The 13193-nt window shown below is 37.6% G+C and overlaps 1 protein-coding gene and 1 long non-coding RNA gene across 3 annotated transcripts; one reads left to right on the forward strand and one right to left on the reverse strand.

The window, feature by feature from the left end:
- The first annotated feature begins 684 nt into the window (after positions 1 to 684).
- Positions 685 to 11785, forward strand: LOC110838322 (uncharacterized). 2 transcript variants are annotated; one of them, XR_002546062.2, is made up of 9 exons: positions 685 to 764; positions 3330 to 3466; positions 5457 to 5696; positions 6870 to 7041; positions 8006 to 8109; positions 8984 to 9174; positions 10229 to 10340; positions 10599 to 10696; positions 11434 to 11657. XR_002546062.2 is itself a non-coding variant. In XM_022081429.2 (8 exons), the coding sequence occupies exons 1-8, from the start codon at positions 722 to 724 to the stop codon at positions 11569 to 11571; spliced, it is 1137 nt and encodes a 378-aa protein (XP_021937121.1). In that variant the 5' UTR covers positions 685 to 721; the 3' UTR covers positions 11572 to 11785. The 2 variants fall into 2 exon arrangements, 1 of the variants encoding a protein (XP_021937121.1); XM_022081429.2 differs by lacking the exon at positions 10599 to 10696 and having other exon boundaries at positions 11434 to 11785.
- Positions 3220 to 10217, reverse strand: LOC110838323 (uncharacterized). The gene is made up of 3 exons (XR_015534345.1): positions 9957 to 10217; positions 4945 to 5063; positions 3220 to 3441 (listed from the first exon to the last, which is right to left on the reverse strand). It is a non-coding gene; the product is annotated as an uncharacterized LOC110838323 (long non-coding RNA).
- Positions 11786 to 13193: the final 1408 nt, after the last annotated feature.

A 13193-nucleotide genomic window follows, 5' to 3' on the forward strand; every position in this document is an offset into this window, starting at 1 on the left:
ATAGTGGTCACAAATCGTATGTATACAATACTGGCGTCCAGTGTATGACCCATGAGTCGAATGTTACACACGAAGTTCAGTGTGCTTCGTGGCGTTCAGATACAAGGCCAGTGTTCACTTAATTATTACACAATATATCATAATCGTAAGCAAACCGAGACAATTTAGGAAGTGCAAAATTTCGTATTCTATATCCTACTCGTATTTGGTCTTACGAATGTATTTTCGGCCGGGGCGTGACGCTAACCAACCACCCCTATCTAGAGCCGAGGTTAAGAATGAGTTGGAGCTGATAACTGTTTATTAGTTTTTGAAGTAGAGTTTTTCTCGTGAGGTCCAGTGGCCTGTTTTCGCTTCAAAATTTCCCCATTCGGCTTCCGAGTAAACATAACTGGACCGAAGGAATCCTTGTTCCTGAAAACATGGATGTTAGACGAACACAAACGTTACACCTGTTGATTATCTTTCAAATTTTAATTTGACTTTAATCCACTGTGGCGCTCGCTTAACCGGTTCCACAGATATACTGCAGTTTTTCGAATTGCGCTTGTATACGATTTGGCAGGGGAGGGAGGTTATGTAATATTCAACAGAATATCCCGAATATCACTGTTACAAAATCTTCCGTTGACTAGCAGCAGTTGATAAACAATGTGTTAGTAACTTTTTCATTGTTGAGAAACAGTACGTAAACAGAGTGTGAAAAGCGGTGTGAGGAAGAATGTGGTACTATGAGTGCGAAGTTCCTAGACTTCAGGCAGAAAGTAAGTACATTAATAAATATGTGTTCATTCTTAATCAAATATTACCGTGTTTCATTAGAGTACTATATCTGTTCACTGGTACGGCGCGTATCGGGGCTGCAGTCCCCGCAGCCGGCTTATACGAGGTGCGATCAGAAAGTTTCAAGACTGTGTCAATAGAGGGCGAACCGGATGTAGTACGAGCTTCTGCCTTTAGGGGGTGCGGCCTACATTCATAGTGAATCAGTGTGCCAGCCGGCATCATCGAATTAGCATTTGTTTCTTAGTTACGGGCGTTTTGGTAGTGCATTACACCGACCCTCCTGCGATTTCGGAATGGCGGATTTTCATGAACAAATCAAATTTTGCCAAAGACTCGCCAAAACGGCTACGGAAACCTATGAAATGCTAAAGCAAGCATTTGGGGAGTCCGCAATGGGTCGTGCACAAACTTTTGTGTGGCATTCACGTTTTAAAAATGGCCGAACCTCTGTCGATGATGACGAGCGTTCTGGACGACCATCTTCGAGCACAACGCCCGAAAATGTTACGAAGATTCGGCATCAACGACTTGTGCGACATTGTTGGGATAGGCTATGGGACCTGTCAGCTGATTCTAAAGGAAGAACTCCACATGCGACGCATCATGACAACGCGCCAGCGCACACCGCCCTCAAAGTTCGGCAGTTTTTGGCCTCAAACACCATGGCCGTCATCCCGCACCCTCCTTATTCGCCGTGTGACTTCTTCCTCTTCCCAAAGATGAAAATTCAGCTAAAGGGAAGGAGATTTGAGACGATAGAAGAGATTCAGGCAGAATCACAGATGGTGCTTGACAGGCTGACAAAGAAAAATTTCCAGGGATGCTTCCAGGCTTGGCAGCGGCGCTGGGATCGTTGTGTTCACTCCCAGGGGAACTACTTCGAGGGTGATAGATGAATTTAATACCTGAGATAAGTGTACGGGTTTTCTTTTTTAAATAGGCGCAGTCTTGAAACTTTCCGATCGAACCTCGTATAAAGACGTTTGCCCGTTACTACGTGTTTTAGACTGGTTTCTGTATCACAAACTGTTTCGTGGTTATTGTTAATGAGTGTAAAATAATTCTTTTGTTTTGATAATGACAATGAGCAAAGGAAGTGTATCATATTTACAGCAAATTACGTTTTATAAATTGTCTTTGAGTGAAAAAAGGTATGTAAAAAATTATGGCCGCCCTCTTTCGGACTTATAAATAGTTGAAGCATCGTCGAGCACGTATGGGTTTTCTCCTGATGTAAATTTACTTTTAATTTATTTTTATTGTACGGTAGCGTTGGCAAAGTCTGTGTCAGTTTCGCTCACCTTCCACAATCTAAATCTGTGTCCTTAAGACAAATATCCCTATCAGAATTTTTTATGCTGTTCGTGTGTCCTCATCTCAGGTACTTTATTGCACCTTTAATTCCCATGCCATGGAATCAAATACACCTCTAGTTCACCTTTTATTGATCATAAATTTTGTTCCTTGTTATACGAGGTGCGATCGGAAAGTTTCTAGACTGCGCCTATAAAAACCCGTACACTTATCTCAGGTATTAAATTCATCCATCACCCTCGAAGTAGTTCCCCTGGGAGTGAACACAACGATCCCAGCGCCGCTGCCAAGCCTGGAAGCATCCCTGGAAATCTTTCTTTGTCAGCCTGTCAAGCACCATCTGCGATTCTGCCTAAATCTCTTCTATCGTCTCAAATCTCCTTCCCTTTAGCTGAATTTTCATCTTTGGGAAGAGGAAGAAGTCACACGGCGAATAAGGAGGGTGCGGGATGACGGCCATGGTGTTTGAGGCCAAAAACTGCCGAACTTTGAGGGCGGTGTGCGCTGGCGCGTTGTCATGATGCGTCGCATGTGGAGTTCTTCCTTTAGAATCAGCTGACAGGTCCCATAGCCTATCCCAACAATGTCGCACAAGTCGTTGATGGTACGACGTCGATCTTCGTGAATGGCCTGCCGAATCTTCGTAACATTTTCGGGCGTTGTGCTCGAAGATGGTCGTCCAGAACGCTCGTCATCATCGACAGAGGTTCGGCCATTTTTAAAACGTGAATGCCACACAAAAGTTTGTGCACGACCCATTGCGGACTCCCCAAATGCTTGCTTTAGCATTTCATAGGTTTCCGTAGCCGTTTTGGCGAGTCTTTGGCAAAATTTGATTTGTTCATGAAAATCCGCCATTCCGAAATCGCACTACCAAAACGCCCGTAACTAAGAAACAAATGCTAATTTGATGATGCCGGCTGGCACACTGATTCACTATGAATGTAGGCCGCACCCCCTAGCGGCAGAAGCTCGTACTACATCCGGTTCGCCCTCTATTGACACAGTCTTGAAACTTTCCGATCGTACCTCGTATAATGACCTAAGTTGCTTGCTTGATGCCTCATAGGTTTAGATACATTCAGTCATTGTTCCCCTCTCAAAGATATAATTTTCAGCTTCCATATAAAGCCTGTGTTACTCATTTTAATTATGTTTCCTACATAATACGTGTGCAATTCTAAGTTTAATACAATGTAATGTATAATGCATTTTGGATTCTTCTTCAGGCTCTGCAATTACTCTGAGGTATGAGGCAAAGGACGACAACGGAGTGAACGGTCATGTCCCACATAATAAACGGACCACCTCTTTTTTTGGTGCCGGGAGACGCTGCAATGTCTGTAAAGATAAAAAATATGAGAAGGTAAATTTTTTATATAATTGACTTCCAAGAGCAGAATATAAATCTAGTCCACATCCTCACACCCCATTCATTGAAGAGCCATTTCAATATTACTTTCCCACTTGTTCAAAGTTCTCCAAAGTTCCTTCAGTTTATCCCCAATCATGCATTTTGCTGCGATCTCACCCTTCTTGATTTAATCACATTTTCTTTGCTTGCATATCCTGAACAGAGTCTTTAGCCCAAGTATTCATTTGGGGACTCTGTCACCAGAGCAGTCACTTCACACAGTTTACTCATTTAATCGAAACGTATCTCAACACGTAACTTACAATACATTATGTACATACACACGCGTACAAGCATAATGCTGAGGTGGTTAACATGAACTCTGTATTTCAGTACAAACTGCATCATCTTACCGTTTCTTTTCCCAGAGCACATAAAATTAATGCATAATGGGGCAGTAATATCTGCTAAATGATCCTTTATTAAATTTAGGCATAGGAGTCTACCCCAAAAGTTATGGAGGAAATTTACTTCCAATTCAAATCAATTTAACACAAGTTCATGCTGTGAAGCTCCTTGTATTACATTTCCATCATTTTATGTTACTTCATATTGCTTAAATTAAAATGTGTCTGTACTTATTCCTCTTGTTCCACGGACTAATTCAGAGCTGAGCGAACTTGAATATTTTCTTGTAAATTGTCTTTTTGGTATCAGAGCATTTATGTGTCATATTTAATGAGTCCTGGTTGTAACGATACGATCACGTAACTGATTTTTGTTGTAAGCTGTGTTTTGTATTGCATATTCTGGCAAAGACCTACAAACGTGGTTTTTAAAGAAAATATGATTGAAAAAGTCCTGATAATGAATAACTTTAAATGCAATCTACCTTTGTCAGAACCCTTTAGAACTGAATTAAGACCTACAAAACTGTCTTAACTACCATCAGCATACATTCATTGCTTTGTCCAGGATTTTCTCTTGAATTTGAAAACAAATGAAAATTGCAGATTTAGGCCCACAGGATGCTAAATTGTGTAACCAGCGATGAGGGAGAGGCTTCCAGTCATATAAACAAACACCATTAATAATATCATTCAGTAACAATCAAATATGTTTGGGGTGGGGGATAAATTGAAGAGAGTTGAGACTTTGATAACTAGCGTCCGGTCCAAACTTGTTCCTTTACACATTATATTTCTACAGTCTTTCGATTACAAAGAATTTTTAATGTACTCTCTGGGTACTATCCCTTTAGTCCTAGAATAAATGCGGAAACTGTGTTTGTATTGCATAGTCTGGTTAAGACTATCAAAGCTCATTGCATTTTCCTGTATATTTTCTTGAATTTGAAAAGAAATGCAAAATGTAGATTTAGGCCCACAGGATGCTAAACAGCGGTTGAGACAGTGTCAAATATTTCCAAATTGTAACTGCATGTCAATTATTTGTAGCACATTCGTTTCCTTACCTCTAAATATACGCACCTGATTCAGTATCATTTAATAACGTCAGAACTAGGCAGAAATTTAGGTTGACTGTCATATTACACTTTAGTGCAATCAGCATTGAATCAAAATACCATTAAATCCATCTCTGGTGGAAACTGCAATGAACAGAAGATGTCCTTAGAGGATAAGTGTCCTCTTCCAAGGGAAGAACAGTGACATTATGAATGACAAAGACATAATATTGAACAGTCTACTGGATTAATTATTATTTTCTGCTCACGCTATAGTTCCATCAAGTTATCTGGAAAAAATAGTTGTCACAAATCAGAAGACTCCCAGAAAGAAACTGAAATAAAATAAATGCATTTCTCAGTAAACAAGTTGTACATACATATGCGGTATGAACTTATGTTGGTCATGTGGATTCATGTTTACTTATCTAGAAATGGTGTTAAAAGGAATTGACATGGAATTGGAGAAAAAATCACTGGTCCCTTTGGATATCAGGGAATGTGGTTCTCCCTAACCTATAATCCTGTTTCTTTCAGGAAAGAAATAGAAGATGGCTGGAAAATATAACATGGAGTGGAATGATATCAGGTTCACGATTTGCACCTTATGTGTCACCATACGCACAAGTAGGCAGGAGGACTGCTCCTTCTGCTTCAAAATTAAGAACACAAATTTTCATGAAGGATTATAAGAATCGGCTGAATCACATGGAAACAGAGTTCCTAATCAAAAAGAAGCAGTTTTTTTCAATGAAAATCCAGTTTCTTATAAAACAGGTGAGAATCTCATATTACGCATTGCATGAATAACATGAAATGACAGAACTGCTGGTAATCACTGTGTCTATATTCTATCTACAAGTTGAAACTTAGTATTTGAGGGAAAGGGAGTGCGGAAATGCACTAAAAGTTTTTGGTCCAAACTATTTAACATAATTGACTACATCGGTGTTGACACACAGTTGCGCCACTGGTTAGTTTTACTTGGGGATAGAAACAGATCGAGGTTCTGAAACATTCTGTTCTTTTGAATACAGGCAGGATTCGGTTTACGCCAGGGTTAGGTTCCTGAGATTTCCGGCGTAAATTGAAGCAAAAATGTAATGGGAAAATATATCTAAATACATTAGGTTCGTTTCGAAGATTTTTAGTAATCAACATAAAATTCTTGAAAAATATCTTCTTTTATGAAATTCATGTATTGAAAATTGTATAATGTTTAAGAAAAGGAAAATTTACCGATTTAAAAACGTTAGAATAGATGTCTGTTTGGTTTTCTTCCTTTCTGATAATGAGTTATAGTATGGCTTTAGAACTGTATCAATTCCTCAATTAATGTAATTTGCTTTTCCTCGTCGCATTTTATATTCCATTTTTTGTTTAGTTATTTAAATTTTAGGTTTTAGTTTATCACTCAGTATTATAGTTTTATCACAATGTCGGGACCATCTGTGTCTAGGAAGTCGGGCAGAGTCATGACTCATCACCCACTCCAATCGTGATCTATGAGAGGCGTAAATTGAAGCGGCGTAAACTGAGTCCAACATGTACCAGATGATGGACAAAGTCCAAGAATTTAGTAATACCTAGTGTAAAAGACCATCGTCAGAACCCTTTAAAATAGCATAAAGTTTTATTTTAAATCACTCTTAAATCAGATATTACCCATTTCCAATAAAATAGCAAATCACACAGAAAACTAGTGAATTATATTAATCTCTCATCGACATCTACAACTTTTATTTCAAACATTTTTTATGTTGTTTGTGACTACTTAATGGAATGAAAAAACTAGTCTCTGCAGGATCACATGTAGTACATTTATCTTTCCAACAGAGTGCTGGTAACTGCTGCAAATGACCACCAAAACCAACAGGGGTATGTAACACAGCAAAGAATTTAAATGCAAAATGGTGCTAAAATAAAGCATTGTGCATGGTTTTATTTCAGAAAAAACTCATAAAATTGCATACAAGCCTTGTTGAACTGCATGACCAGATAATGAAATTAGGTGGAACAGATTTAGAAGTAGGCGATATTAAAATAGTTGCCTTCTCCCACACTCAACACAACAAGAAAACAGATGAAGTCAACCCGAATCCTGGTGTCAGCACAGTTAAGGGTAAGCCAAAGCCTTCATGATATTTCTTCATGGCATTTTCCAGAGAATAAATATTATATTTGATACAGTATTTTCAAGCTGTAGACTTGCTTGAATGAGTTCCCCATTTTTTGAAATTTTCTTCAGTAATCATTTACATAGTGAACCAGTCATGAATGAGCCACATGCTGAGTTATGAAGTCAGTCACTTAATGAGTTAAAAAACAGCCAGTTTTCCTGCAAAATGACTGTGCATTAGTAACTGGTGAGTCAGTGAGTCACTATGTCTATTGGTCAGAAAGGCAGTGAGTCATCCACTAACCTGCTAATTCAGCCAGCATAATCTGTAGCCTCAAGCTTCCTGCAAACCAACCATGAGAGAAGGTCAATTATTTCTTTGTCTTTATCTGTGGTTCAATGTTTTACTTTCTTTCTAACTTGTTTCTTTCCTTCTCACATTCTTCTTTCATTCTTGCGTCATCAAATATGCCAGGGTCCATCCAGGCGAATGCCAGTATAGTACCTTAAAATAGGCCACATTCCTCGTCAGTTCATTGATAATCATGTAATTTGATGCTGTATAGTCTGCATTACTGACAGTATCATTGAAAGAATACAAAAAATAAATAGTTTTTCTTTGTTTCATGTCTTCTACTTACACTCATTTTTGATTTGTTTCTCTTTCTTTCTTTCTTTTCTCCTTCTCATTTCTTCTTCCTTAATTGTTCCTCCTGTTTTCCTTGTCTCAATTTCTTTTTCCCCACTTTCTTTCAGTTTTATTACTTTTTTGTTTCTTTATATTTCCTCTTACTTTTATTTCTCACTTAAAGTTTTGTTGGTTTGCTTCTTTCTGTCTTTCTTTCCTTTCTCATTTCTTCATTTATCTCCTCCTTTTTTTTCGTCTTTATTTTTCTTTCTTTATGGACCACACCTTCTACAAGACTGAAATCTTAAAACTATTGTTGTGCATGTAACAATGTTGCAGGTCATAACCTCCTTGGAAATCAGGACATAAATCTGACTGGGGAACCGCAGTCAATCACAGAGGAACTGAAGAGTAAGCAGGATAAGGACAGGGACTTGGAAGAGGTAACAACATTATTCTAATCCTTTTTGTGCCACACACAATATATCTGATTTGAAAGCGCTGACGATTGCACTCCACAGTTCATTTGGAATTTTGCATCAGCAAGGAAACATATCCCATATTCTGTCAAAATTTAAATGTGTAAATGTGGCGTGAGAAAAGAAATGATATGCTATCACAGAAATAACAAAACTGGAATTATGTACACTACGAAGTACACTGAAGTCCCGAATTCGTATAGTGGGTAAAGACGTCCCTGTGCTAAAACACTATGTGCTTGGAATTATCTCCACACATTAACCGCAATTTCTTTTGGAGGTGTGATCAGCTTCTGTAATGCCAGTAATGCATCCTGAGGCCCTAATTTCCATTAAGAACATTATCAAACAGATTAATAATATGAAATTGACACCTACAATGACACAAGGTTCATTTAAACAATACAGATGAGATAATTAAGAAGAGATAATTCACATGCCTCTTATGGTCGATAGAAAATTTTATGCTGCTGTGCAGAGCTGAAATTCTATGTTTCATGGTTATCATTTTAGGATAAAATTCTGTGTGTTTGCCTTTTATGCCCAATATATATATAATTAACCTCCTTAATTTACCTCTAAATCTTCATTCTCACATACAGAAATATTATGTCCCAGACAATGTTATTTACTTGTCAGATTTATTTATTATTTATACTAAGTGTTGATCTTCAAGACATTTCTTCATTCTTTGCTTTATGGCCTATCACATTCTGCTCACTGAAACAACATAACCATTCAATGAGGTAGAATTTTAATTTAAATACAGTGACGTAGGCTTGATTTTACTCTTCTAATTCACAAATAGCAACGTTTTATTTATATTTAACATTTGAAGGGTTTAGAGAATGCGCACGAATTAAGTGAATCAGAGCAAAACTTGTCTGCAAGAAAATTGGAAATTGCACAGCTTCCATCTCAGGTCGAAGTACCAGAAGGACAACTAACAAATGAAAAAAATTCAAATCACCTCAAGGGAGAGGAAGAAGTGACAGAACTGAAGGAGGAAAACGAAAAATCTGAATTGAGGTTTGTTTTGCATTTAATACATTTCCTCTTTTATCCTGCTCTCCTTCTATATAACATTATCCAAACTTTAATTATCTTCTTCCAAACCTAATTCCATTGCACAGATTTTGTTGAAAAGTCACAAATCTTGAGATCAAAAAAATATGTGTTATCGTGCATTGAAAAGTATCGCCACTGTATTCATAAAAGCCATAATTTCATTTAATTCTGAAATAATTTATTTAAGTTTACATCTTCATGCCATTCCTCTGTAAGTTTATTTTAAAATTTGAATCCTACTAACACTTACATCTCCCAAGAATGATCTGCATGTTTGGATATACAGATTAAAATATTATATGCATTTCTTATTTGCTACATACTTCAAGGATTACTCAAATAGGATCCTACATCTGTCAAGTAAACTAACCCTAAATACCTATGTTTATGGAACTAGAATCAAAAGGTTCAACACTGATAATATCAGAAACAGCCAGTAGATAGAGTCTGAGCCAGTTTAATCCCACTTATCCATCCAGTGTTTTTCCCTATGATCTAAATATCTACCTCGCTGCTACCATTTTAATCCTGCCCTTCCATCTACCTCTTGATTTTGCAAGAGGCCATCTTCAAAGAGGTTTCCCCATCGAATATTGTGTGCATCGATTGTTTTTCCCATAACAGTCTCCTAAATTTCACTATATTTGCAATGGTACATGTAAAAGTTTCAATGTTCTGCATTATATTGGTTTAAATGATTTCCAGTTCAGGATATTATATAATATCTTAAATTACACACTTACTTGATCACTCGTAGGTGGTTAGCACTTTATTTTCAAATACTTTTAATTTATATTCTTCCCAGAAGGTATGAAACACCACCATAAACCGGCTGGTGAATCATTATTTCTTCCAGCTCAGAAAAGGTTTTATATCTATAGCAGGGATGCCAACTATTCCTATATTTCGTCCCTCTAAGGTCAGTTTTACTATCCTCTGTTGTATATGCCTAGGTCTCTGAGTTCATCTGTCAGACAGAGAATTTGTATGTATTTTGTTTTCCGTATGTGTGCAGCCAATTTCATAATGCTCTAAATGATGAGAAAGAGAAGCATTGCAGAAATAACTTCGTGGCCGACAACAGTGGTCTCCTTCAGCAGACGCAAGTCAGAGAGCTTCAGCAACAGGTATGCCACAACAAGAAGTGAATTTCACAAATTATCACTTGAACAGCCTCTACATTTCAAGTGTTCACTCACAGTTTCTGTGTTCTGTAACAATATTTATCACAGTCTTCTTTCTTTCACTCCCTTTCTATTTTGTCTTCACTTCTCTCTGCATCCCTCACGTTCATTTGGCTCTTCTGAAAGTGGGTGACGTTTATAAATTGAGAAGTTCCTTCCTATGTTACATATTCTATTCCATGGTTACTTTAACCCTCATAGGGTCAGGCGTTTTACTAGACACTTAGTACCTGACGCTTATGAAATGTCCTCTTCTCACGAAGTAAGAAGCCAGATTTCACAGCCACACAAAAGTACAGGTAAAATTATGAAATATTTCAGTTTGTTCAAGAGGTTTGGCTACACTGCTTAAGCATTAAGCACTTCGTTTTGGTAGTGGGTCTGGTTGACCTACAGGCAAGTTAATTTTAAAACTTTAGTTTATTTCATGAAGTGCACTGAAATTCCTGAATAAACAGCATAGTTGAGTCATAACCCTTATACCACATCATTTAAATTTACTGTAGCGTGATATCACGAGATTAGTAATTTAAACACTCTTCGTACATCCCTTCGCTGTGTGCATGCATGTAACATTTATTGCATTAAGTGATGTAAAAAGCAGATCTTGTGATAGCAGCATTATTTACTTTCATGTAAAGAGCGAAAGGGGTGTGAAGTTGTTTGTGTGGCTAAGAAGCACACCATGAAGACATTTAAGTTTGAAAGGCTGTACGCTCTACACATTCTTAAATTTGATGCCTTCTGAAGATGTGGTGTCCCTTCCACAAACTGGTCACTTTACCACAGGAAAAGAACACCAGGTGTCCACTGGACAGGATGTTGGATTAGCTACTCAAAAACAGATTTGTGTCCAGTCTCTCCTGAAGCCTCAAGTTACGACATTATGAGATTGGCCAATTGAAACACTTTCCATGTACAGAGTTTTAATATATTCGGTGCTGTTGGTATTAATTACTTTTGCTGTTCTCTAAGGTGTGAGCCGATGTAAAACGCGAAATACAGAATACTTACACAAGTTTTATTCATTTTCAAGGCACAGAAAGATGTTCCAACAGAAGTGGATGAAACCAGAGATTTATCCTCAGTGGGTAAAGAAAGGAAGAGACTTTGGACTGATGTGTTCAGGATTAGAAAGTGGAAAATATGGAGAAGGAAGAACAATGTTTCCTAGCACTCTTCAACAGACAGTGAATTAGTCGCTAATAAATCGCAGGTGTAACTTCTGTTCAAACAGGGTTGGCACAGATACTTCCAAGACCAGTGGATGTTTAAATCTATAGAATGTTGTGATCTGTGTTTGTATAATTTTATAGTAATATCTCAGTGCAGCTTACTGCCGCCATGATCAGGGCGTTAAGTAAGCTGTGGATGAAAAATTGGGTTCAGATGCGGGAATTAGTTGAGCAGGTCAAGGCTGTCCTCATGACCACATAGAGGGACTTGAAAGTAAGGACGAATTCTACTGAATTCTTCCACTGGTAGGTAACTGATGACCTTCTGCTCAGTAGTGTGTAGAAGGCTGTCAGTTCTCTGTCAGAAGCAGCAGCCCTTGTTGGAATTCTGAAGAGCCACCATTAAACACAGCATTTACGTGCCCAAAGCAAAGGATTCTACATTGTCAGACCTGTTCCCATAACTCAACCATTTAGCATCCTGTGGATAGAGACAGTAAGCACCTACGAAACATCAGTGAAGTAATGCCAGACTTCATGGTGCAGCATCCCAGCAACCAGTCATCTAACTCAGTGGTTCCCAATGTTTTCCTATTTGCACGTAAGCAAAGATGCATGACGGTTTGTAACAACCACAACCATCTCTACGTCATATTGTACAAAGCAAATAATGATCAAAATAATAAAATTATTGTAAGCGTAACAAAATATGTTTATTTTCAAAAAGCTGTTCTTCTTCTTTTTCTTATTGCTTCCAATTTGCAAGGAACTGACCCAACTTTTTCAAAGTAATCTCGATAATTACACTTGTAGATTCTTCACTCCGTTTTCTTCCTAAGCGACGAAATGTCGTGAAATAATGGGGCTCGATTGGAAGACTGCTTCTCCAGTATCGGATGATCAGTTTGTGCCTCAAAAGCATCGCCACTTTTGGCGCTGCGTTGTAGCGTTTTTTAACCAGTGAGTTGAGAGTTAGTCGTAAAAATGACACGACTTTTTAATTTCAAGTGTAATTTGGTTCACAAGTGCGTTAAGAGCAGTGAGATATTTTTATCCGAGATTCGTCATTTCGTTGGCCACTGTCATCATATCTTTGTTTGAGTGCAACTGCAATTATAAAAAAACTGGAGATTGTGACCACTTATGACTTATGTCCCTCGTATAGGACCAGAAATATTACTAAATTACTAGAAAATAGTAATAAGATGAAATATCATACCATAACTAATTAATTTTTTGAGTAATGTTATATTTATACTCAAGGAACAAGAACTATTTTGTGACAGGACTTAAAATGTGTTTGAGGAGTTTGCTGAAGTTACTTTTAGGGCATGAAATAGACTTAAATATAAAATTATAATTTTGCATACAGTTCTACAGACAGAAATGAAGGCTTATTTTATAATCATTAGAGGCACAAAAACCTTTCTAATTAATGGACAATATTTACAATATTATGTCATCGCTTTGTCCTACATGTGTCTGGTAATGAGTTTAAACAACAGTTGCTATTCCACACGCGATTATAACTTCCCACTCTTTTGTCCTGTCAATGAATTTGTGTTCTGTGACAACAGATAAACCATTATAACTTAATTGAATCTATTGTGAAGTTTTCTTT

The sequence above is a fragment of the Zootermopsis nevadensis genome, unplaced genomic scaffold (assembly GCF_977971745.1).
Source record: "Zootermopsis nevadensis isolate Lab colony 2312 unplaced genomic scaffold, Znev_1.0 Znev_ptg000009l, whole genome shotgun sequence".
Taxonomy (NCBI): Eukaryota; Metazoa; Arthropoda; class Insecta; order Blattodea; family Termopsidae; genus Zootermopsis; species Zootermopsis nevadensis.

Bases quoted from the DNA above. Each gene is read 5' to 3' on its own strand.
- LOC110838322 (XM_022081429.2), top strand. From the start codon at position 722: ATGTGGTACTATGAGTGCGAAGTTCCTAGACTTCAGGCAGAAA. The intron at 5,697-6,869 runs GTGAGAATCTCA...GTTTTATTTCAG, and splicing joins TCCAGTTTCTTATAAAACAG to AAAAAACTCATAAAATTGCA. The intron at 7,042-8,005 runs GTAAGCCAAAGC...ACAATGTTGCAG, and splicing joins TGGTGTCAGCACAGTTAAGG to GTCATAACCTCCTTGGAAAT.